The sequence below is a fragment of the Manis pentadactyla genome, chromosome 7 (assembly GCF_030020395.1).
Source record: "Manis pentadactyla isolate mManPen7 chromosome 7, mManPen7.hap1, whole genome shotgun sequence".
NCBI classification, from domain to species: Eukaryota; Metazoa; Chordata; class Mammalia; order Pholidota; family Manidae; genus Manis; species Manis pentadactyla.
This window is the reverse complement of record NC_080025.1, coordinates 134,374,506-134,398,494: the sequence shown is the minus strand read 5'-3', so window position 1 is coordinate 134,398,494 and position 23,989 is coordinate 134,374,506. Positions and strand designations below refer to the sequence as shown.

The window sequence follows — 23,989 nt, the reverse complement described above, 5'->3', positions numbered from 1 at the left end:
ATGAGGTCACAGCTTTGGTACGTTACCCTGTTCTGTGAGGTCTGCTCTTTTCTCCAGGTGTATTCAGTCTGGTGAAGCCTTCTTTCCTGTTGCTCTTTCAGGGTTAGTTGTGTTAATTATATGTTCGTATTATATGTGGTTTTAGGAGGAGGTCTCTGTCTCACCTCTCACGCCGCCATCTTTCGAGTTAATGTTCTTAAATATTATTAAGTGTATCTGTTTCTTTTTTAATTTCCCCATAGCTTCCTTTTCTATCCATAGCTCCAGATTCTTTTGTAATATTAATGAATGAGTTACTTTTTTTACCTTAACTCCTGACCAAAGGTTAGACTTTGGAGTATGGCATGAGGTAACGATCTGTACTTATTTCTATAGAACTAGCCATTTTCCACAGTATTTGCTGAAAAAGCCACCTCTTTGCTATTATTTTGTGCTATTTTATTTTGCATTAAGTTCTTATTATTCTTGGACCTGTTTTAAAGGTATTCATTTTCTACTTATTTGTGTGTTGGTTCTTGCACCAATCTTACATTATTTTAAATACTCTGAATATCTTAATATCTATCAGGTCTTGTTCCACCTCATTATTTTTCTTCAAAATTATTTTTTTTGGTTACCTTTACCTGAATTTGAACATTCAAAAGTTTTTTCTTAAGACACATAAACTGAGAGAAGTCAAAAGACTTACACAGGGTCAGACGTTCTGACTCCTAATCCAGGGTTCTTTCTGTTAAATATTGGATTTTTTCCCCACCCACATCCAGACCTCTCCACCCCCTTTCAAGCCCTACCTGGTTGCTGACTGGCTTATGTTTGAGTCCTGGTTTGTTCAGGATGAGCTCCAACTGCCTGCGGTTAAAATTGGATACTCCAAGGGATTTCACCAAGCCAGCATCTTTGCAAGCTTCCAAAGCCTGTGGAGTAAATGCCAATGGGTCAGGAAAGAAGCTTTGAAACAATCAAGAGTAATGTTTAAAACAAGGGTGACCATGAATTCTTTAAAAAAGAAAGTCCCTGGGTATGTTAATAGGCATTCTGTGAAGAAAAAGCTGGGAAGACAGGCAAGCATTCTGTAATTAAATAAGTTTGGGAAATATTTAATACTACCTTCCCCTTGTATTTTCACAATGTATACCAGCACATTAATTATGATCTTACTTCTTGAAATCTGTTGAGATTTTCTTTATGGCATGGTACCTGATCAAGTTTTATAAGTGTATAGTGTGTGTGAAAAATGTATATTCTATTTTGGGATGCAAATCTCTTTCTCCTGTCTGTGTGTCTCTTAGATACATACACACACATAATACATAAAATTAGGTCTAGCTGTTCCTGGCTTTCCAGTAATAATGAATATGTCAGAAATCTCCCACTCCATTAGTGAATTTTTTCAATGTCTTCCTGTAGCCTATCAATCTTTGCTTTATGTATTTTGAAGATATTTTATTTGCTACATGTGTTTAAAATTGGTATATCTTCTTGGTAAATTAAATCCTTTATCATATGTTATTTGCAGTTCCCTGTACATTTTAGAATTGGCTTTTCAATTTCTTTGGGATTTTGATTTGGATTGCATTAAATCTATTGATCAATTTGGGGAGAATTAACAACTGTATTTACTCTTTTCATCAAAGAACATGGAATATCTCCCCAACTATTTAGATTTTTAAAAATTTCTCTTGTCATGAAGACATAATAGTTTTTACTCTACAAGTCTTGAACAGATTTTGTTAATCTCTAAATATTTAATATTGTTTTTTAAAAATTTAATTTTCAATTGTGTTGCATATATCACATAGATTATATATATATTTTGTTATTTCTTCTTTGCCTAATGGGTTATTTACATACATGCATGCTTATTAGTTTCCAAAAATTAGATGATTTCCTGATGTGTTTTTATTATTGATTTCAAATTTAATTTTAGTTTTATCAGAAGCCTAATTTGCATAAAGAATATTTTTAAGTGTGTTGAGTTTATTTGTTTCATATCTCAGAAAATGGACTATTTTGTTAAATGTTCTATGTGCTTGAAAAACATGTGTTTTATTTTGGTGAAGTAGTCTGTAAATATCAATTAGGTCAAGTTGGTTGATAATATTTAAATCTCCATTCTATAGATTTTCTGTCTATATATTACCTCAGTTATTGAGGGAAGTTGAAAACTCTGACTATAATTGTGGATTATTCTCTTTCTCTTTTCAGTTCTCTTAGTTTGTGTTTCTTGTATTTCAGAGTTTTGTTGTTAGGTGCATAGATATTTAGGATTGATTCCCGTATTATTAAAACAAACTTCTTTATCCCTGGTAATCCTCTTTGCTCTGAGATCTGTGTTGATATTAAAATAGTTACTCCAGCTTTGTATACTGTCAGCCTAATATATCTTTTGCTATCCTTTAATTTTTCTAAAAGAACCTTTTACTTTTAACCTGCTTGTGTCTTTTTATTTAAAGTGGGTTTCTTGTATATAGTATATAGTGGTTTTACATTTTATCCATTCTGACAATCTCTGCCTTTTAAGTGGGTTGTTTAGACCATTTACATAATGGCAATTACCGAAACACTGAGTTTAAATCTCCAGTCTTGCTTTGCTATTTTTCCTTTTATGCATTTTCCCTCTTTTCTTCTTTTCCTGCCCTTTCCTGGATGGATTATTTTTTATTACTCCATTTTGTCTCCTTTATTGACTTGTTTGCCATTCTCTGGAAGTTTCAACATTTTTTGTTTATGTTTGATATTCTGAAATTTCATTATAATGCATTTAGGTATGGGTTTCCTTCTCTTTCCCCTTTGGAAACATTTTGGGACCACTTAGCAGGTATACATCCTTAGCCCTTTGTCTCTCAACCACCTATAAAACCCTTAGACAGTGCACCACCGGGGAACTCTCTTGTCCCCTCCTGGCATGAGCCAGAAGCTCTTTCCTCTTGCTTTGTCTCTAAATAAAAGCCTCTCACTTGCTCTCTCCTACCTTGAGTGTTTGAGAAGTTCATTCTTTGACTCTGAGAACCCAGGCATCATAACCAGAAAGTTACAAGTAAGAACAGATTATACATGCAAATTTGTGTTCACAAAGGTCATGTGTGCAGGTATATGAATTAGAAGTGTGAGTCTAGATTATGGCCAAACTTTTTAAAATGCAGAAATGTAAAATTACATCTTGAAAATAGGAAGAGATGGTCCACACACTTCAAAAATCAACAGTTGCTTATACCAGATGTATGACAACTACAGAATTCAAGTGACAAGCAGTAAAATCTCAAGAAATTAATACTGGTCAAAGAGAATGGGAATATTTTTACATTTCACTGAAAATACATTTGACTACTAGAAAACGAAGTTACAAAATCTAAAGCCAGTTACTTAGTATTTCTTATCACCTAAACAACAGCATGACATTAAAAGAAAACTGCATCTGCATTTTAATCACCAATCTCACATTAATGAAGTTCTCCAAAAATGAAACTCAGCCAAAAAAAGCTTCAAACGCCAAACAAAATGTCTGCAAAGCTCAGATTAAAATGTGGAATGTTTCAGATGAAAGTAATAAAAATACAATTGGTCTTGTTCTTTATTGAATGGAATAAAAAGTTTTGACATTTCTTTGAAGCTCGGAACTACTAAATTTCATTTCTCTGAATGATTCTACATTTCTTAGTGGTGCAAGTTGTCTTCAGTAGGTTACAAAGTCGGTCTCTACAAAGTACTTCCTGTCTGTTACCATTCTGATAAAACAAGAACAATTCTTTATTAACTTAACCGTAGGTGTATTTTTGTTACAACGCTTAACACATGAACAGACATTAGTTTTTCACTGAAACAAGAATTCAATAGTTTTCTTCTGTCAGTATTGTATTTAAAAAAGGTTAATATTAAAAACAACCATTGTTTTCTTTGAAATCATTAAGCTACTTGCACATCTCAAGCTTCTTTCTTCTGCCTGTGTTCTGCCAATTTATTCAGAAATTTCTTTAATTTCCGATAATGAGGAAGCCTGCTGCAATGAGTATTCTTTGCAACTTCTTCATTTGTATAAAAGAGTGAACACAGCTTACAGGAAAATCCTGTTTTAGGAATCACATCGTCTACACCAAAAGGAACACTGGGCTGATATGGTCCAATTCTATACTCATCCAGGATTGCATAGTCCTTCTTTTCATCACTTTGGCCATCTGCATTTTCACTTGTATCTTTGTTGGGATCATCAGCATTCTCAGCAGATTCAGCATCTGGTTCTGTATTTTCATCATTTTTAATTCCATTTTACAGCACAGCTTCGTTTTCTTGACCAAGTTCCTTGATCTTGTCCACCTTTTTAAGCCTCTCCTTTGCAGCTGCTGAAGCACTGGCATTCGCATCCTTTTTCACAGCTTTGCCTGAAGGTTCCTTCTTCCCATCAGAAGCCACATCACCTAAATTGGCAAGATCTGTCTCATCTCCCACTGAACTGCCACTTTCTAGCAGTGCTGCTGCTTCCTCTTCATCTACAAGTAGCTCATCTTCAGATTCAAGAAGCATGTTAGGTTCTTGCTCCACCTGGTCAGTCTCTGTATCTTTTTCACCACCTTCACCTGAATCTCTTCTTGTTCTTTACCTTCAGTTGTATTTTCAGTTTTCTGGAGACCATCAATTTTGGATTTCTTATCACTTGGAGATTCTTTGTCATCTGGAGAATGAGGTCTTTTCGGGATTTATCTTTCTTCAGTAAGTCAATGCCTCTGTTGGGGATCCTCAGTACCAATTTTTTATATTTTTCAGAGAGGTCAACTTTCACACATCTCCCCTGAAACCAAAGGGCCTTTTTCAAACAGAGGTCAACCATTGCCATGGCATCTTCTCTGGTCTCCATCTCAGTAAAGGCCTGACTTTTCATCCTCATCAGTATATAATTCTTTATTTTCCCACAAGGCTCAGCAAGCTTGAGGACAGCACTGTCAGAATAGCCAGAATGAGGTAAATTGCTGAGATGTATCACACGTCCAAGCTCTTGCATTTGCTCAAACTTCTGGTCTGGCTTCCCTTCAGGTTTCTTTCTTCTTTTATACTTCTGGGATAAATGAACTCTCAGTGGCTTGCCGAACACTAAGGCTGGTGTGGTTGTACACTAATCCACTGCAGCCTGAGTATCTTCTGTGGTTGCCATTTCAATAAATGCTTCATTAACTTTATTTACAATCAGATGATTTGAAATGACCCCAAATGGTTCCACCAGCTGTAACAGTTGATATCTCAAGTTTTTCCCTCGCTGAAAAGCCATGATGTGAACAACTCGACTAGTTTCCACTCTGCCTTTCTGCATGTGTCTTGGTCCTTGCAGGTTTCCATTTCCAGCACCCAAATTTCCTCTTGGTCCAACTGCTGGTCCCCCACGATGAAATGAGGGAGGTGAAGGTCCCAGAATTCCCGGTGCTGGGTTTGTAGACCGTTGCAACATGCATGGATCACCCCTTGTGTGTCCTATATCATTGTCAGGATTCCATTCTGGGTAGATTTCAAGAAGAAGCTGGCTCCGATGACTGTGACTTGCCCCACTGATGTGTTGACTCCACTCCGTAAAGAAAAGGAGAGGGAAAAGGAGAGGCACCTCTCCCCCAGAGAGTGGGACGCGGAGGCTCCCACAATCCCCCGCGCCGGCGCTGGTACGAGGTGGGAGCAGCGGCTGCAGCCCAAGAACAACCCCACTCTCACGTTACTGATTTTTAAAAATTCAATTTGAGAAATTTAAAATTTGTGTTTATCTCATTTTCACAACTTTGCCTGAACATTTTACAACAAAAAAAATGTAACATTTTATTGTTACATTAGAGCTTATACCTTTACTTTCTTTTTCCTCCCACCCTTCTCTCTTCTTTATCTTTGGTGTTCTTTTCCATCAAAACCAGATCAGGAAATTTTTAGCATCCAAAAGTGGAGATTTCATACATCTTTACTCATGGTTAGAAACACCTGTTTAGACTGTGACTTCCCTTTGGGTGTAAAGGCCACATCTCTCCATAAATCACACAGGACTATTCAGGTCACAGTAAAAAAATGTAGTCTTTAAAGATAAGAGGCCCACTTGAACTTACCTCCCAAGTGGCACATAGATTTGACTTGTGATATATCCATTTGCCATTCTCATCTTTAGGATATGGTTCATCTCCAGGCTGCAAAAAAAAAAAAAAAAGAGCAAGTGTAATTCATTTTATTTATATCTGGGTATTAAAATTATGGAACTTGAGTTGTCAACATGATAAGGAAAATATTCAACACAGCCGTCAAGGTCAGCAAACTGCTTTTTCCCTCCAGTTGGCAAAGCACCCCCAGCTCCCTCCTCCCCTCCTCCAAGCTCCTCTTTTGCTCTGCACATGCAGAAATGCCATATATCAAAATAATATAAATTGCTCTCCTTGCTTATACTCAGGGCTCAGACCTTGGGAGATGACTCCCCTCTGAGCCCGCCGGTGTAAAATAAAACCTCAACACTCCAAGACCTCCGAGTGCCGCTTGGTTCTTCCGTCAGCGATTCAATCCAGGTTTTCCAGTATTTTCCATAACAAATATACCAATATACCCTGGCCTTGGCAAAACAATTCAAGTTTAATTATTTATATGATTATATAATAGTTATTATATAAGTGTATATTCTTCCCTTTGCGGACCTATCCAGAAATTCTTTCATTTGTCCAACATATGTGACCCATTAGTCTCATTATCTCATCCTACCATTCACTTTTTCTTTATTAATTAACGGATTGTTGTTGTTCTTAAGTTACAAAGTTCTCTCTTAATTAGAAACTTACTCATTAAAAAAACTGAAGTTGAGAATTAGGACTTTTGAACTCAGTGTTTTGACTGTCCTTGCCAAAGTTGAGGACAACAATTTCTTATTCTCATAAGAAATCAAAGATCATCACTAAGGCTGAGAAGAAATTCTTCCAGTGATTTCTTCAACTAAGAAACTCTTCAACTACAGAAATTCTTCAACTAAGAGAATGGAATGTATTCTAAAAAGTGAACACAGTGTGTTACTTCTCAGTTCTGGCAAACTTGCCCAGTCATTCTTTTCTTCCCCCCATGAGTTCAGCATCTTTTTTTCTACCTCACACATTATCTGAGTATCAAACCTGCTCCTCTAGTGTTTGGCCGATCCCTTCCAACTAAGACTGACTATGGTGTGGAATACTGTTTTCCAGATTTCCCCTCTGTTGCTATATCCAAAAATTGGGCGCATCTGTTATGAGCTTGGAAATGAAAGATAATTTCTAGGCTTCTTGGATGGATGCTAGTGATCGCTTCCTGAGTCTGGGCTAGGAATTGAGAGCTTAGTTTTGGATATTTTGAATTAAAAATAATCATTAGACATTCAAGTGGATATTTGAGAAAGCAATTGAACAGAGGAGTGGCAGAGAGAGGCTCAGAGAGAAATCACGGCTGCAGACAAAATTTGGGAGCCCTCAGCATATAAAATAGTATTCAATCTGTGAGACTGGATGAGATCACCCACAGGGAATGTGACTCAGAAAGATAAGATTATTGAAGATAGAATACTGGCCATAGCAATATTTGGAGGTTGGTAGAGAAAGAGCCAACAAAGCCTCATGAGAGAGTGATATCACAGAAGCCATGAGATGAAAATGTTTAAAGAAGGGGTTAATAGTTAATTGTGATGAAAGAGAGCAAGTAACATGAGGACAAAATATGTCTATTGGATTTGTCTGACAGCATGGAAGTATTTGTCTCCCATTTGACTCTCATTCCTATTCAGCAGTAACTTCATCTTTTAAAAATATCTATCATGATTTCTTGTATTTTGTATTTTGCTCTTCTGCAATTTTGTCTGCCGCATGTACTACTTGACATCTAAAAAATAATATAGTGCTAATATTCTATCAAGAAAGGTTTTTTTGTTTAAGAAATAATAAGATTCAAAAAGTGTGCACTATTTTGGCATCAAGGATTGATTTCTCAATTGCAGGAATTACATGTTCGGTTGGGAGTTACTGTCATATTGGATAATTTCTCGTTGTTAAGTTTTTTACCTTCTCTGTATCCTTGAGCCTTGATACCATCTAAGAATACAAATAGAAAATCTTTATTAATCATTCCCTAAAAAGATTTTACAAGTTATTAGTTAGCCACAGAGAAGTAAATTTCATTTTCTCACATTTAGAAACAGGTTCTTTCCAGATCTTTAAGACTCAGCGTAGGAATCTGCCCTTAAAAAAGAGCTGAAGTTAGCTGAATGAGGAGGAGTGCCAAGGTCATAACTCCCGAGAGCCTGAATTTTAAAAAAGCCCTGTAGACCACAAGGTATTGGAATTATTAGGCTTGTGAGGATAAGGCAGAGAGGGCAGTGCAGTGTAAGGGAACAAGTAGGGGTTGGCATCAGGGGGCCCATGTAGATCTGGTCCCAATTCTGATGGACTTTAAACCTGAGTTAGCTATTTTATTGCCTGGGGCCTCAACTTTCTCTTCTGTGAAATGAGGCTTTGGGATATATAATTGCTAAGGTTCCTTTCCACTTGAACATTTTTTCATTTATTATCTATAAAATGCCAGTGACTTCACATGTATCATTTTAATGATGCCTCACAACACTTGTCAAGTTAGTTATTACTGTCTCCATTTTACTGATAATGGAATTGAAGTTCATAAAGATTAAAGTGACTATGCTAGTAAATAATAAAGCTGAAAGTTAGTCCCTCTTTCATGTGACTCCAAAGCCCATGCATACTCTTTTCAGTGCACCCTGTTTAGGTGCTATGGAAAGAGATCACATAATGAATTGACCAAATCATCTGGCTTATATGTGACAGAACTGGGATTCAAAACAGGTATGCTGGCCCTGGAGTCCAGCTCTGTACCACCATGCTGAGTGATCTCTAATTAATGAGTACAGTGCAAATCTGTTATTTTGCTTTCTACCACCACTGTGTCTATCTTCTCTGGAGGGGCTCATTCCATGTAACATAGGTGGCCTGACCCAGCACCCACTCTTGGCCATAGATGTCAGTCAGTTATCCACTTGGGCCCTTAGATCAAAGGTTAGTCAGTAATAGGTAATAATCCAAGTAAGGTTAAACATTATTTCTCCACGAGGGTTAATGTGTTTCTCTTTCTCTGATTTCTCAAGTTGTTGATGAAGGCTTTGCCTATCAATAGCCATTTTACCATCATGCAGAGAGAGAGATTTTTGAGAATGAAGTCAACCAGAATACAGAGATAAAGAAAGGGCGTACAGCTATATAGTTTGAACTTTTGGATCTAGCTGTGCCTGTATTAGATATCTTTTGGAATCTTTAGTTCCCCTTTTTCTGCTAACACCGACTTGAGTTGGATTTCTGCCATTTACAATCAGAGTCCTGACTAATACCAAGGTGCAGGGAACATAGCAGACTAAAAGTGTGCAATTGGCTAGGTCAGTATGCGACTGCGAACAGTGAGGATTCTCCTACCTCCAGCTGAGAACTGGCAATTCTTACTATGCAATCACACAGCATCAGTTTAAATTATTGCCGTGTCGTCTCTTGAGACTCAGACAAATGGGCCTACTAAGACTGGAGCTTTATGGACTTAATAGAAAAACACTGGGCATTAGAGTAGGTTGACCATTTTTTCAGTCTTCAGTTAGGTCCTGAAGAAAGTTAAATGTGTCTGTTGCTACCGGGGTTATAAGATGAGATGTAAGATGATATTTTGCTAAAACAGGTATCCAAGATGGCAGAGGTTCAAATGTGAGCCTTCCAGAGAGAGAAAAGCCAGTGCCAGCAAGGAAGGAAGGTAAGACTTCAAAAGAGAAAAAAAATTGTACTTTGGGAACATTCTCGTTCTCAGTGTCCCTCTGAAAGCAAGACCTTAGTACAAAGATGCCCTACCTGACAAAGGTATACCATCCAATGAGATGCAGGCTGGGTGCAAGGAACATGTTATCTGTGCCTCCCTGTCTTACTTACATTATTTTAAGCCAGATGGAGACCACTGAGCTGAGGACTGAGCAAATGAGCAGAACAAGGAGTTCTTTACCAAGAGGCAGAAACCACAGACCAAGGATTAGATACAAGAAATATAATCCTATTAAGTTTCTATTTTTAATTAGTCATTCATGTAGCTGACTGAATGTGAATTTACTGAAAACTTATCAAGCTTTTAGGGGATGTTGCCTTTTTCATGAAATTCCAACCTAACAAAAGCCTGTGATTACCAAGATCACTGTGAAGCCTCCAAACCCATATCTATGCAAAGTAAGATGCAAAAGGGGAATCTTCTTCAAGGTCCTCTTTGGGTGTGACTCTAGAGGAGAGTCAACAAGGAAAGTGCTTCCAGAGAACAGAAGCAGCCAGGTTGGCTGCATAAAGGACTTTTTGCCACTGCAGTGGCAGAGGGTCCTTGTTCTTCCTGACCAGCAGTATCTGACTTATCTCGTGGACAAGTGGCCTATTTTGTTTTTCAATGGCTCCTTCCCTTGATGAAATTTTAAAGCAGTTAATTGCTCTTCAGCAGTGTCTTGGGTGTGTTGCTGGTGATTGAGTTAACAATGAGGCCATAGATTCAGAAGGTTCAAGGAAGGAGCATATTTGAACTAGACAAAAAGCTATCAGACAGAGTACTACCTGTTGGTCTGACAGTTTAAGCTACAGTTGTAAAGACATGGTGTAATAGAAGGTGCACTGGATTATGAGTCAAGAAACTTGGGATCCAGGTCTCAGCCTGTTGCATGTAATCTTTGTGGGCATTTGTTGGACTAGGTCAGTACTATCTGATCTATGGTAATAAGATAACATTCTGTGTTGCTAAGTTATGAACCAGCTTCGTGCACATAGCTGCTGGGTCATGGTTGCAAAAGAGCAGAGGCCTAACCTTTAGACATCTCAACTCACCTTAAAAGCCATGGGTATTTCAATGATGTAAAGATCTATATAATCTAGCTGGAGGACCTTGAGTGTCCTTTCCAGGGTTGGGCGGACCATCTCTGGGTCATGATTTGTAGCCCACAGCTGAAAGAAAAAAGGAGATAGTTACTAAAATCCACGCTATTTTTTTTACACGAATTTAGCCCTTTATTCTTTACAAAGCATTATTATACATTTTATTCACTCATTTCATATCACAAGAAATATGTTTATGCTGCAGTGTCATCTGAGTATTGGATAAACAGACACAACTCTTGACACCCAAAGCATAAATTTATTTGAATATAGTACCAGAGATTTCAAGATCCACCTGAACCACAGATTTCTAAGTCAGTGAAAAGTCTTCCCTGGCCCTTACCTTATTTCCTAATCAGCCCTCAATGCTTTCGCTTTTCCTCATTGTGTAACTAGAAATAGGTATCTGACAAGCTATTCTGACCTGGCCTGGCACTTTATTTTCGTGTTACTCTGGTAGAAGTTGTGCTTCACCTGAGCAAGAAACATGGTTGTGTGTGTCACTTCCTGGGTCCTTCTCATTGTGATGGGAGGTGCAGAAGCTGGCGAACTTTTAAAATACTGCACAGGTTTAGATTCCCTTTTACTGCCCCTTTGTTTTCATTTGGTCCGACTCAGACCCAGGGAAATTCTGCCAACTCCTGCTAAGAAATCAGTCGGTCTCCGGCTGAACCAGTGATGCCACCAAAGTGTCAGCAAAAGAGACTCCAGCTTTGTCTCCCAACAAAGACTGATAATCAGACAGCTGTCCACTAATGAAAGTGGGGAAATACTGGTCAAAGTGTTCAAACTTCCAGTTATAAAATAACTGAGTTCTGGGGATCTAATGTAAAACATGGTGATTATAATTAATAATACCGTATTATATGCTTAAAAGTTGCTAAGAGGGTAGATCTTCAATGTTCTCACCATAAAAAGAAATGGTAATTATGTGCTGGAGGTGTTAGTTAACGCTATGGTGGTAATCGATTTAACAACATAGACGTCTATCATCAATGTGTTGTACACCTTTAACTTACACCATGTTACAGGTCAATTATATCTCAGTAAAGCTGGGAAAAAACAAAGTAAGTACAAGAAATTCAGCTTAAGAACAACAACAAAAGAAATTAGTCTCTAAAATGTTAGGTAATGAAAGACTAAGGCTTGGGTTGTCGAACTGGTGTGTGTGTACCCTTGGGGTCTGTCAAACACGGGATGCTAAGAAGTCCTCCAAGCCTCAGGATCAATGAGTGTATCTTCTCAGAGCATCAAATTTTCTCAAAGATTTTTTTGGGGAAAAAAAGTTTTGAATTCCTGTACCTCTTTGGTCACAAGAACAAGCAAAATTGGTAAAATTTGATTGTTTTTCCATACATTGGACAATAATTTTTATCTCTTGCCTTGAAAGCCTGGAGAAGAGAAAACAATGTGGAAAGAGTAGTGGCAAATGTGTTTGTTGTTTCTTTGATGTTATTGCTGTCACCTGTGTAGCCTAAAATTCTGTTTTAAATATTTTAATTTATTTTTGTTCAAAATACACATATAGTCCTAGTTTTGTACCAGATACTGTTTAAGTGCTTTGTAAATGTTAACTCAGAGCAAATTTATGAAAGAGTTGATTTAATTTGGTTCAATTTTTCCAACGTGATAAATAGTGCAGCAGCTTTAACTGTTTACCAAGGATATGAGATGAGAAGGTTTTTTTATTTTTCTTGGTGGTCGCTTAAGCCTCATTTTTACATTGAAACAAAAGGAAACAAAGAAGAATATATGGGGGGAAATGCAAAAGTTTGAAAAAAATTAGGATAAGGCAGAAGTCATCAAAAATCTTTCTGGCTTTGAGTAGGCTGCTAGGTCGTAGATCCTCAGCATATGAATTCAACTTACTCTTCCCTGGAAACGTTTTGGGAGCACGGGTTTAAGGTTTGGTCTTTCATCCTAATGAGAGACTATGTAATAGTAAAATCTTTAGGAGTCAAAGTTGAAAAGCTATAATAAAGGAAGAGCTTCAGCTTAATATTTTGGGACAGTGGCTCTATGTGGCCTCTTGGAATCATCACCCACAAGGGGTTGGTGACTTGGAGTACAGCAAACTCCCCAGAGAGCTTGGGAAGGAGACCAAGTGGGGTGTGGGAGGAAGGAAGGTCTGGGGAGGGGGGTGAAGTTAGAAGCAGCAGCTTGTTCTCCTTAGAATACTCAGGAGAACTGTGTTACAAATTCTCTAAAGTTGTACAGCTTTATCCCTACAAAGCTGCCTGTAAATATATAACATCTATTTCCACTGGCTTTAATTTTAATCATGATGTTTTACCTTTCTGATGGCTTTTCAATGGACGGTGACTTCTAATACTGGAGATTTCAGTTGCTCAAAAGGTAGTGATCTAAACAAAGTGTCATATATTCATACAATAGAATATTGTGAAAAGAGATGAAATTCTCATATATGCTACAACATGGATGAAACTAGAAAGTATCATACTAAGTGAAAGAAGCTCGGCACAAAGGGCCACAAATTTTATGATTCCATTTATATGAAATGTCCAGAATAAGAAAATTAGAGAGATGGTGGATCAGTGGTTGCCAGTGATGGAGGTAGAAGATGAATGGGAAGGGACTGCTAGTAGGTATGGGGTTTCTTTTTGGAGTGATAAAAGTATTCTGGAATTAGGTAGTGGTAATGTACAACTCTGTGAATACACTAAAACCATGGATTTAAAACGATGAACTTTATGGCATGTGAATTACAGCTCAATAGAAAAATGAGTGATGTGAGGACAAATAGGTGTACCCAAAAGAAAAAGAAGGCAGCCCCTTTAAAGAGTTTTGTCAAAACCTTATATAGTATGAATCACCTCCTGCTTCCCTCCAATCCTTAATTTTCCTGCTTTGTAGATTGACTCTTTTCATATTAAATCAATGCCCATGGATGAAGAAGGAGGTTTGCCCTAAACTTCAAGGAGCTAATTAAATCCTGAATTCTTGGCAAGAGTGAAGAATTTGGTATTGGAGAACTCAGTACTTCTGGTAAGGGTCTAACATTCTTCAGCAGAGAAAAGTGACACCAGATCCATCGTTAATATAAGGAGGTGGAGGGTGAAGGAAGATCTCACCTTTCCACAGTAGAAAATATCCTTTCTCTGCAACTTTCCTTCCGCAATCTTCTCCCTGATGGCCTCGCCAACTTCATGCTCGTTTTGGTAAAGGTAGGCCCCGTCAATGTGCCGGTACCCTATGTCGATGGCAGCCTTCACTGACTTCTTACAGGTCCCCTTAGGGGTCTGAAATGACAAGGGTGTTGGGTTAGGGAAACTTCTGGTGGTGATAGGATGTTCAACATCTCAGTGGCTTCATAGGTGTTATATGTCACCAGTACAGTTTGTTCTATGTCCATTATACCTCAGTAAAGCTGGGGAAAAATAATTGTTGTGGGGGGCATGTTAGATTTTTCAAGATATGTTTTTATCAAATTTGGTAGCCAAAGCTTTGTTCATTTTATTAGCCAGCATGAAGCATAAGAATGAGAAAATCCTCACCCCTGAGCGTTGACAGGACCCAAAACTGCAAAAATTTTTAACCATGATGTATGTTACCCACTTTTTAGATTGCACATAAATCACTGTTCTTTAGTTACATGACGTTTTAAATATACAAGAGTCCATCTACATTTTTTCATAATAAAAAACGGAAACGTTGATGGATATTTCCATCAAGACCAACACCTAATATCATCAGACAAAAATTTCAAATCTTTTTATTTGTAAACAGTCTAATCCTATTTATAGGTTTTAATTGACGTCATATTCAGATGGCAATCATTCTGATCTTGTTCACAAATGTTGAGAACTACTTGTGCTTGCTTCTGTGTTTTCTGTGTTTTCACCAAATGCTTGACAAATCATATTAGACCTGTGAATTCTGGTCCACAGCTATTGATTTATTGTAGAATGAGTGAGACAAGAAATCCCTTGTATTTCTAGCGACTTAATAGTCCTGAGCTGGAAATACAAAGCCTTGGGAACATAAATTGTGTTTTCTTTCCCTGTTGAAAGCCTTCACTTCTGAGAAGATAAGGGGTTATGAAAAATGAACAAATTGGCTACACAGATGGTAATAGAAAATGGAATTCATAGTTACAAATACCAGCTAGCTGGGAAAAGAGACCCACATTCTAGGAATGTCAGAAATAACTCCTCAGCTAACTGACAACATGATGACTAGGGCTTAAATACAAATTATGGGGGGGAAACCCTGTAAAAGGAGATGTTATGAATGACATAAATTAGACAACGGAAATGCAGTGGGAAGAGGAAGCATGGGGTAGGATCCAGGAATTTAAGAGAAAAAATAAAAATATGACTTCATTCGCAGATGTGTACATAGTATTAATGAAAAGAGTAAAGCTTAATATGAGATGGTAAATGTAATCTGAGCAACAGTACTGACATTCTGTGCGCTGGAACTGATGCATTTAACACAGAGGAAAGTAGATTTAATATAAAATAGGTTTAATTTTCGGAAGAACCCAAAGCAATATATTTGGGAGTAGCTGCTTGTAACGTCAAAGATGGACCCAAGAAAAGAGCACCAGGAGAGCATTTAGGGTAAAGAAAAGGAGAAGGAGAGGGGCTAAGGTCAGAGTGTGGTCTTGACTGTTAGCTTGAAGTCATATATGGATGATGCTTTATTGAATAAAGGTTATGGCACAGAAGCAAGTAATGGTAGTGAAAGTCTTGAATTATTCAGCTATCATTAAAGAGCCTTTTCTAAAAGTTGAATATCTAGGACACTCTTTTCTTGCTAAAAATATTCTCCCTTACATGGCAGAAGCAGCAATGAGGTGATTTACTAATTTGGACTTAATTCTCATCACTAGGGAGGAACTAGTTGGAAATGTGGATGTGAGAAAAATACTTCTTTGTAATTCTTAAGTGTAACAGAAGAGAGTTCTGTGTAAGTCTGGCAGATTCCTTAGGAAAATCTATTTTAGGGAAAAATCAGAAAGATCAAATAGAATACTATATTTGGAGACTCAAGTCAATGATAGGAGAATCTAAAATGCAAAAAACTTGATTCACCAATTGAGGACAACATCAGTAAAATAAAGAATTCTGTTTCCTGGAATGACTTCTGTGGTAGGATACATGCTACACTTAAAGTACAAACAAACACCAACTAGATTTTTCTTTGTTCCTAACTCTTAAATATTAGTTTTGCATTTTACAGAAATATAAAGGAGTTGCTATTACTTAAAAATTAAAAATTACTTTAGAATACTCTGAAAAATGTTGGAAGATCAGGCACACTGGACCCTTGTTTATGCATGAAAATTGGCCATAGTGGGGAAATCACCACCCTCTTTTACAATGGTGAGTGGAATTTTCAGTACTCTACTTATTACATCTTTGACTGACAATAGTCTCCTGAGTGTTAGTTGCATGTGTTTTCTTTCGCTTATAGCAAAGAAGAAAAGACATTTCTTGCACTCATGTCTACTACCAAAATGGGAAAGTAAAGCAAAACTGAGAAATAGATTAAGCTCCCCAGGATCACTTATATATGTTTCCTGCCTAGTCCCTGGTCCCTTTAGGTGGAGGTTGTCAGACAACCCTCACCCTTGAAAGATTCTTTCATTGTCCAAACTCTAATCAGGCTTGCTTGAACTCTTCTCCAACATTGACTGTCATGTTCATCTCTGCGTTGTCCAATATTAGCAAGAAGAATCCTGCTAATCCAGTTTAGCAACAATACCCCACTCTCCATATCTCATCACCCTTGGTATTTAATCAGGCTCTTCACCCTCCACTGTTGCCCAGGTGATGCCTAATTGCCTAGTCTTATCTTCAGCACGAATCCTGATAGGCCATTTTAGCCAGAATCCTCCCATATCCCTGGTGTTTCCTCTTAGTAATTTTCTGTCCACCTACTCAGACCCCGCTCCTTGGCTATACATTTCCACTTACTGACATTGTGTTCAGAGTTGAGCCTAATCTTGATTTACCCCATAACTAGAATTATAGTTAGAGAGTTATCTCGGCCTGCATTCACCTTCTATCTCTTGTTGTGGAATGAAAGTTTTGAAAAGAATCTTGGGCGTGCCAAATGGAGAAGAGAAATTTTTGGCATCAGACTCCACCTCTAGGACTAAGACTGATGCTGAGGTTAAGTCTAAATTAGTGCTTTTATTTCAGGGTGACTGACTGGGACATAGGTAACCCCATTGCAAAATTCCATCACAGTGGTCTCCCTACCTATCCCGACAGTTCTCACTCCCTGAATAAAATCTTCCTTACCATGTTTTAATACGTGTCATCAAATAATTATTTCCCTTTAACATCTTGTCCTTAGTATAAAAAAAAAATCAACCTGGTATAAGAACAAGGATTTGCCTTTCAAGGTGAAACAAGGTTGCCTGGATTGAGAAGAGGAGGAGCATTAGATGGACATGGAAGAGAAATCCAGGCATGTTTAAAGGATGGCTCTCCTGAGAAGAGATCCTGAGCCCATGCCCCCTATTCCCTCCAGCTCAGGGACAGAACGGACTTGAGGTTTCAGGGTCTTTCTTGGTGCTTATCAAGGGCTTGGACTTCACTTCTCCTTTGCCCTATTCGCAAAACCTTTGGCTGATTCTCTACGTTATGTCAACTGCTTGCAGCTACAGAAATCTCAACCGAGGCCACCCAGGTAGGAATATTAGGTCAGTCATGTCCCCAGCCTACCTTCCTAGGCCACTCCTTTCCTATAATTTGCCATTTCTTGATTTACCCCATAACTAGATTTATTCATTGTCATTTTCGTCTTTGAACAAGTGTTCTCTTTCTCAAAGCACTTTAGCTTTTCCTTATGTTTTGGTTATATTTGTATTTATTTTTTCTGCCTTCAGATACACTGCTTGCAGATTTTAAATCCCTTGTTTCCAGCCCATTGTTTCCATCCCATGTTACCTAGAACAAAGCCTCACATATGGTAGGCAAACAATATTTATTGAACTGAACTATTGCCCATTTTCCAAAATATTTACAATGGTCCTGTATTTGAGTCATTTGAACACCTGACATTCTTGAGTTTTACTTGAAATTTGATAAATATTAAATAAATATTGGCTACTAATTTTATGACATGATATTCACAAAAACTGAATAAATTTCTATCAAAGCAGTAAAAAGGCAGAAGACTCAAAAGTCTTGTGGACTTTCTCAGTTGGAGCTATAGGGAGGGACAGAAGGAAGGGAGATCTGCTAGTCGGTTATTATAATGGACTATCTCAGCCCTTGGTGAAAGCATTCTGGGAAGGTTTCACAGAGAAAGTAACAGGGATATTTGTGTATTTCACCAAGTGAGGTAATGTGCCAGGTGCTTGGTGACACTAAATGTTTGCTCCAAAGTCCACCTTCAATTAATTCCCTGAATCCACGGGCATAAAACTATGAGAAAGTTGGGCCTATTTAGAGAGTCAGGAGAATCTGGCTGGTCAGCCTCACACAGCTCCACAATCACTGTTCTTCCAGGCTCCTTTCCCACCATTCCCATCTCCACAGGGTCTAGTGGAATCTAAACAGGGCAGGAGTTGGAGACGGTGTTAGTCTTTAGACATCTCTGCTCCCATTTCCCCTTGGAGACATGCCTAATCTTCCCTCTGGAGCCCTGCTGCTTGCTAACTTCTGTATCAAAACTGAACAGAATCCTAGGACAAATCCTGACTGACCTGATGAAACATGAATTATAGTTAGAGAGTTATCTCAGCCTGCATTCACCTTCTATCTCTCGTTGTGGAATGAAAGTTTTGAAAAGAATCTTGGGCGTGCCAAATGGAGAAGAGAAATTTTTGGCATCAGACTCCACCTCTAGGACTAAGACTGATGCTGAGGTTAAGTCTAAATTAGTGCTTTTATTTCAGGGTGACTGACTGGGACATAGGTAACCCCAGCTTCTGCCTCATCAGCTCTGGGTAGGTGATTAAGGACTTGTCAGCTGTGGGGCTTGGCACAGAAATCCATGAGTGCTCTACCAGGGACACTCAATTCTCCCTGTTCCCATCTCCCCACCGAACCCCAACTCCACTCCTTCCTCTATCCCATATCTGCCAGATGCATGTAGTATATTTTTCTCCACATCAGAGGCTTTGATTTTGTGAGACATATCATTAACTCCATATATTACTTTACAGCTGGTAATAGTTCTGATTACAAATGTGGTTGGTGCATATGCATGATCTTCATTTCAAATAGAATTCTTATGTCATGTTCTCTAATTGGCGTATGTCTTATTTCTGAGGTGAGTTACAACTCTTTTTTGGGAAAAGAGATGTGACTGCTTGTGACTGTCTCTAACCCGAGTATTTAATAGTATTAGACACACAGTAGGTACTTAATAATACTTATGGGTCGACACAGCACTTTGTGCCCAGTGAGTTTCACGATCGAGATATATATCTATCACCTAGATTTCAGGATATATATTCCTAGATACTTTCATATACAAAAATACACATAGACGGTCATAGTTAGAAATGTGCAGCTTCATTAACATCAGATATATTCAGAACAGGTGATACAGTAGAGAGATTAGAGCACAGGACCCAGTCTCCATTGGTTCAAATCCCAGCTCTGTTCTTCAGCATTATAAGTTTAGGGCAATTTATTTTAACTCCCTATGCTTCAGCTATCTCATCTGTAAAGGGAGGTTATATGGTATCTCTTTTGTTGTGAGGATTGAATTAGAAAATGTACATAATGTGAGGCACTTAAAAGAGTTCCTGGCACATGGTTAAGTGTCCAGAATATTTTCTCTGTTGTTACTGTATCTATTTACATCTCCATATCCTCTGATGCTCCCATGCACATATATATATATATCCACTTTCACAAACTCATTCATTCATTTGACAAGCATCAGCTGAACACCCATTACATGCCAGACACTATACAGGGAATATAGAACTGAAATGGACATGGTCTCCTTCCTTATAGGTTTTACAGTCTCATGGGGAAGATTGCAGAGGAACAATGATTACAACATAGTGTGATAAGTGCTACAGTGGAGTTGAGCACACGGGGCTATGTGAACACACAGGAGGAGCAATTGTGACAGCTGCAAGATGGGGTTCTAGGGAGAGGTATCCTCAGGCTGAGTCTTGAAGGTTTAGAAGTTAGCCAATTGAACAAAGCAGAATGCAGGGAATTACAGGTAGAGGGCTGGATGTTCAAAGGCATGGGGATGGGAGAGTTTTTCAAGGAATTTAGGTAGATCTGTTTTACACATAGAGATGGGTGGAAGATACTGCTGGATGGACAGGGCTTGACTGAACCATAAAGGCCCAATGTTCAAGGTAAGGAGTGGGGAGTCTACCCTATAACTGACAGGTAGCCACTGGAGTAATTATGCATAGATAAGACAAATCATCTTCAGGTCTGAGGAAGATCCTGATAGCCTCAGTTTGGATCATTAATTAGAAGAATATTCTAAAGGTGAGTTAAGACAGCAACAGTGCAGACAAAAAGGAAGGTGTGAACTGGGGAAATTTTTCTGAGATAAATTCAACAGTGATTTAGTAATCATTTGGATATTATGCAGAAAAGGAATAAAAGGAAGAAGAGGGCAGAATGAAGGAACATACTCATATTTCTGGCTTGAGTGGCTGGGAGTGGTAGTGTTACTTGTTAAGAGGAGTGCTTTTGCTAGTGTTCCTTGGTGGGGAAAGGGAGATGGTTATTGTAGTTTCATCATGTTGAGTTCGCAGCGCCTGTGGAAGATGGAGGACATACTTAATTGTCCAAAGAGCTTGTTAAATGCATATTCTGAGGCTCCACCCCTAGAGAGCCAGATTCAGTAGGCCAGATGTGAGGCCTAAGGATCTGTATTTTTACAAATTGCCCCAGGTGGTTCTGATGTAGGCAGTCCAGTTGTATATGGAGATATAAACAACCAAACAGGAAGTACAGATTTGGGAGTCTCTGATGTAGTTGAAGTCAAGATTATGATTGAGGCCATATAGAGACAGTGGGCAAAGTAAGAAGATAAAGCCAAAGACCTGGACCCTTATAACTGTTCCAACAGTCATTTTCCTTTGCATGACCTAAAATAAGGGAATTGGGCAGCTGAAGTGGGATGTGGGTGGGATACAAATGTGAAGTACTCTTGGTATCCGTAGTTCATTTCTCCTCTGCTGTCCATTCTCCATGCTGTCCCCAAGTTTTCTTTCAACACTGATCCAGTGATGCTATTCATCTGTTCCTAAACTTTAGATAATTCCTCCTTTTCTATAGAATAAAGTTCCAACTCCTTACCCTGGTATTTAAGGTCCTGTATAATCCATTCTCATCTTCTCCCTCCAGATCCAGCTGCTATTCCCTCCACCACTAATTCCATGTGCCAGGCTCTGTGAGGTTGGCCTTTCCTGGACAGGTGTATCCACGTGCCTCTCTACTTCTCCTTCTGCCTAAAATGTGCTGCCTCAGCTCTGCTTCTCCGCCTAACTCATACTTCGCTTTACAGAGTTCATCCACATATAATCACTCAAATTTCAGTAGTATTTCTACACATAGCACTGTTTTTTTCTGGTAATCAGCATTAAATGTGGACTTGCAATGAGGAAAGCAGAAAAATGTTTATCTTATAAGCAGAGATTTTACCATGTTTTAATGAAAACCCACTCAATCTTCGTGGTCAAATTAGTTCCTTTTCCTTTGTTTTTGGAGAGATACTGCTTAAAGTTCTAGGATAACGTTTATTCTTACCTTCATCACTCTACAATCAGTTATTAAAGAGTCTGCCACGTCTAAGAGATTCTTTAATTCCATGGCAGCAGAGACAGTGCACTCCTCTTACTTGAAGCTTCTATAGCCCAGTGCTTCAAATATGGTAGACTTGCACTAAATTTTTGTTAGACTGAACTCAAAGTTCTCAAGTATAGACTTGAAAAAATTCATAAGCCATAAACTCAGAAATTTCATGTACCTCAGTTCAATCTAGTAATTAGCATTCAGTTACATTTTAGTAAGGGAGGCAGAAAGGTCCCATTTGGCAATCTGGGATAATTTAAAATCATAAACTGATTTAGTTTAATCTTTGGCTCAATAGTCATTCAGCCAAAGAATAGTTCTTAGGGGTTATTTTATTACACAAAAAGCAGACCATGAGATCCATTCAAAATGAATTACACCTCGTGATTTAGGGAAGTTTCCAAAACATCCCCCCCCACCCCCCCACACACAGAACAGAGGGATAAGCTTACCAGTTTAGGTTCTGAGTAAGTTCCAAGTCCAATGATAGGAATGCTATTTCCATCATGCAGAGGTAAGCGGTGATTTGCAGCACTGAGGTACATCTTGGGAAGCGTCTGGGGTTTCACCTTCTGGGAGTGCCTCAGAATACTGCAGGAATCTTTTTGAAAAAGTCTACTTAATGAGAGAGAGAGAAGAGGGCCAGTGGTAGGAGCTGTAGGAGGGAAGAGAGATTAACAAATCTATTTCCCAACCTGTTTTTTCAGGTTGTCCTGAGATTGTCCTTTGGACTTCATCAGAGGCATGTAAATAACAACCCGTTGAGAGCTTACGCTTACTTTTCTGCAAAGAAAAGATGGGAAAACAAAAGGGAACAAATCTAGCTGACTTCTATCAGTTAGTTTTTGTTGACAGGTAATAGGCTGATCTCAAATTCTCTTAACCTATAAGGAAACTTATAGTTCATATTCCTGAAAACTTTAGTATCAGGGCTAGCTTCAGGTGAGACTAGAGCAGTTTTCTAGGACTTTTCTGGAGATTCTAATGTGGCAGGACTGGGAAGGGGCCTGGGATTTTTATCACCTAGTTAGGTTGGGAAACACCGGCTAGAGAAACAAATGATATGGCCAGGAACCAACTTCTCACTCTGCAGGTCATCTCTCTGCCTCTCGCCCTGTCAACCGACTCTCCCCTTATCGTTGGACAGTGGGAACCAGTCATGGAGTGACATGGTTCTAGATGCAAAACCAGCAAAACAGAGATTCTATGGTAATGAGAAATGGAGTTTTTTTGCCTTGAGTGCCTTTCTTTGTTCATGGATCCTCCACAAAGTCAATCATGGTGGTCAAGGAAGTATAAGATTGATTGCCTTAAGATGGTTAAAATAGGAGTTGGGATTAATCTCGCTTGGGAAGATTCTGAAGATTAAGAAAAATGGAAAAAGGTAGCAGTTAGAGAAACAATTAACAAATATTATACGTTTTCTTTTAAGGCTTGTGCTGTGTATAAAATGAGAGATTTGGACCTGGTGACCCCCAAAAGTAACTGTGTCACGAGGGAGAAAATGTTCCTAAGTGTGTCTATAATTCACTCGCCCTCTTTCTAGGGCAGTCTTTCTTGCTTACATACATATGATTAGCCAGGGGACACAGTAATTTCAAGCAGGTTGGAGCAGTGTGGAACATGGGCGGTAGTGGTCTTCAACATCATTTGACAATTGATCCAGTAAATTTAGCACATATACACACTTGTATAAATACCATCACAATTGGGATACTGGAAAGTTCTATAACCCAGAGAACTCCTTCATGTTATTTCTTTACAATCATTCCTCTACGTCCTAACCCCTGGATATCACTATCTGTTGTCCATTGCTCAAGTTTTATCTTTTGAGAATATCTTATGAATTGAATCATATAGTATGTAGTTTTTGATATTGGCTTCCTTCACTCAGCATAATGCCTTTGAGATTCATTTACCTTGCTGCTTGTACCAATAGCTTATTCATTTTTACTGCTGAGTAGTATTCCAATATATATATTGGAATTCCGATATATATATGTATGTATATATGTACTGTAGTGTTTCCCTATTTGAAGAACATTTGGGTTGCTTCCAGTTTTTGGTAATTGTGAATAGAATTGTTAACATATGTATATGGGTTTTTGTATGGACATTAGTTTTCATTTCTCTAGTAATGGATTGCTGGGTCAAGTGGCTAGTGTGTTTAACTTTGTAAGAAGCAGCCAAACTGATTTTCAGAATGGTCATAACATAATCCCCACTAGTGATGCATGTGAGCTGCAGTTGTCCCATGTCCTTGACAGCAGTTGGCTTGTTCATTATTTTTATTTTAGTCATTCTGATAGGTTTGTCATGGTG

The 23,989-nt window shown here is 38.4% G+C and overlaps 1 protein-coding gene and 1 pseudogene across 2 annotated transcripts in view; both read right to left on the bottom strand.

The window, feature by feature from the left end:
* AKR1D1 (aldo-keto reductase family 1 member D1) overlaps positions 1–22,290 on the bottom strand; it is a 44,447-nt gene extending 22,157 nt beyond the window's left edge. For both annotated transcript variants that reach the window (XM_036905513.2, XM_036905515.2), the window contains exons 1-5: positions 22,120–22,290; positions 14,000–14,167; positions 10,860–10,976; positions 6,069–6,146; positions 792–914 (exon numbers count right to left, since the gene is read on the bottom strand). In XM_036905513.2, the coding sequence (XP_036761408.2) occupies positions 792–914; positions 6,069–6,146; positions 10,860–10,976; positions 14,000–14,167; positions 22,120–22,212 (579 nt within the window). In that variant the 5' untranslated portion in view covers positions 22,213–22,290. The remainder of the gene's footprint in view (positions 1–791; positions 915–6,068; positions 6,147–10,859; positions 10,977–13,999; positions 14,168–22,119) is intronic.
* Positions 921–5,934, bottom strand: LOC118922599 (matrin-3-like; annotated as a pseudogene).
* Positions 22,291–23,989: the final 1,699 nt, after the last annotated feature.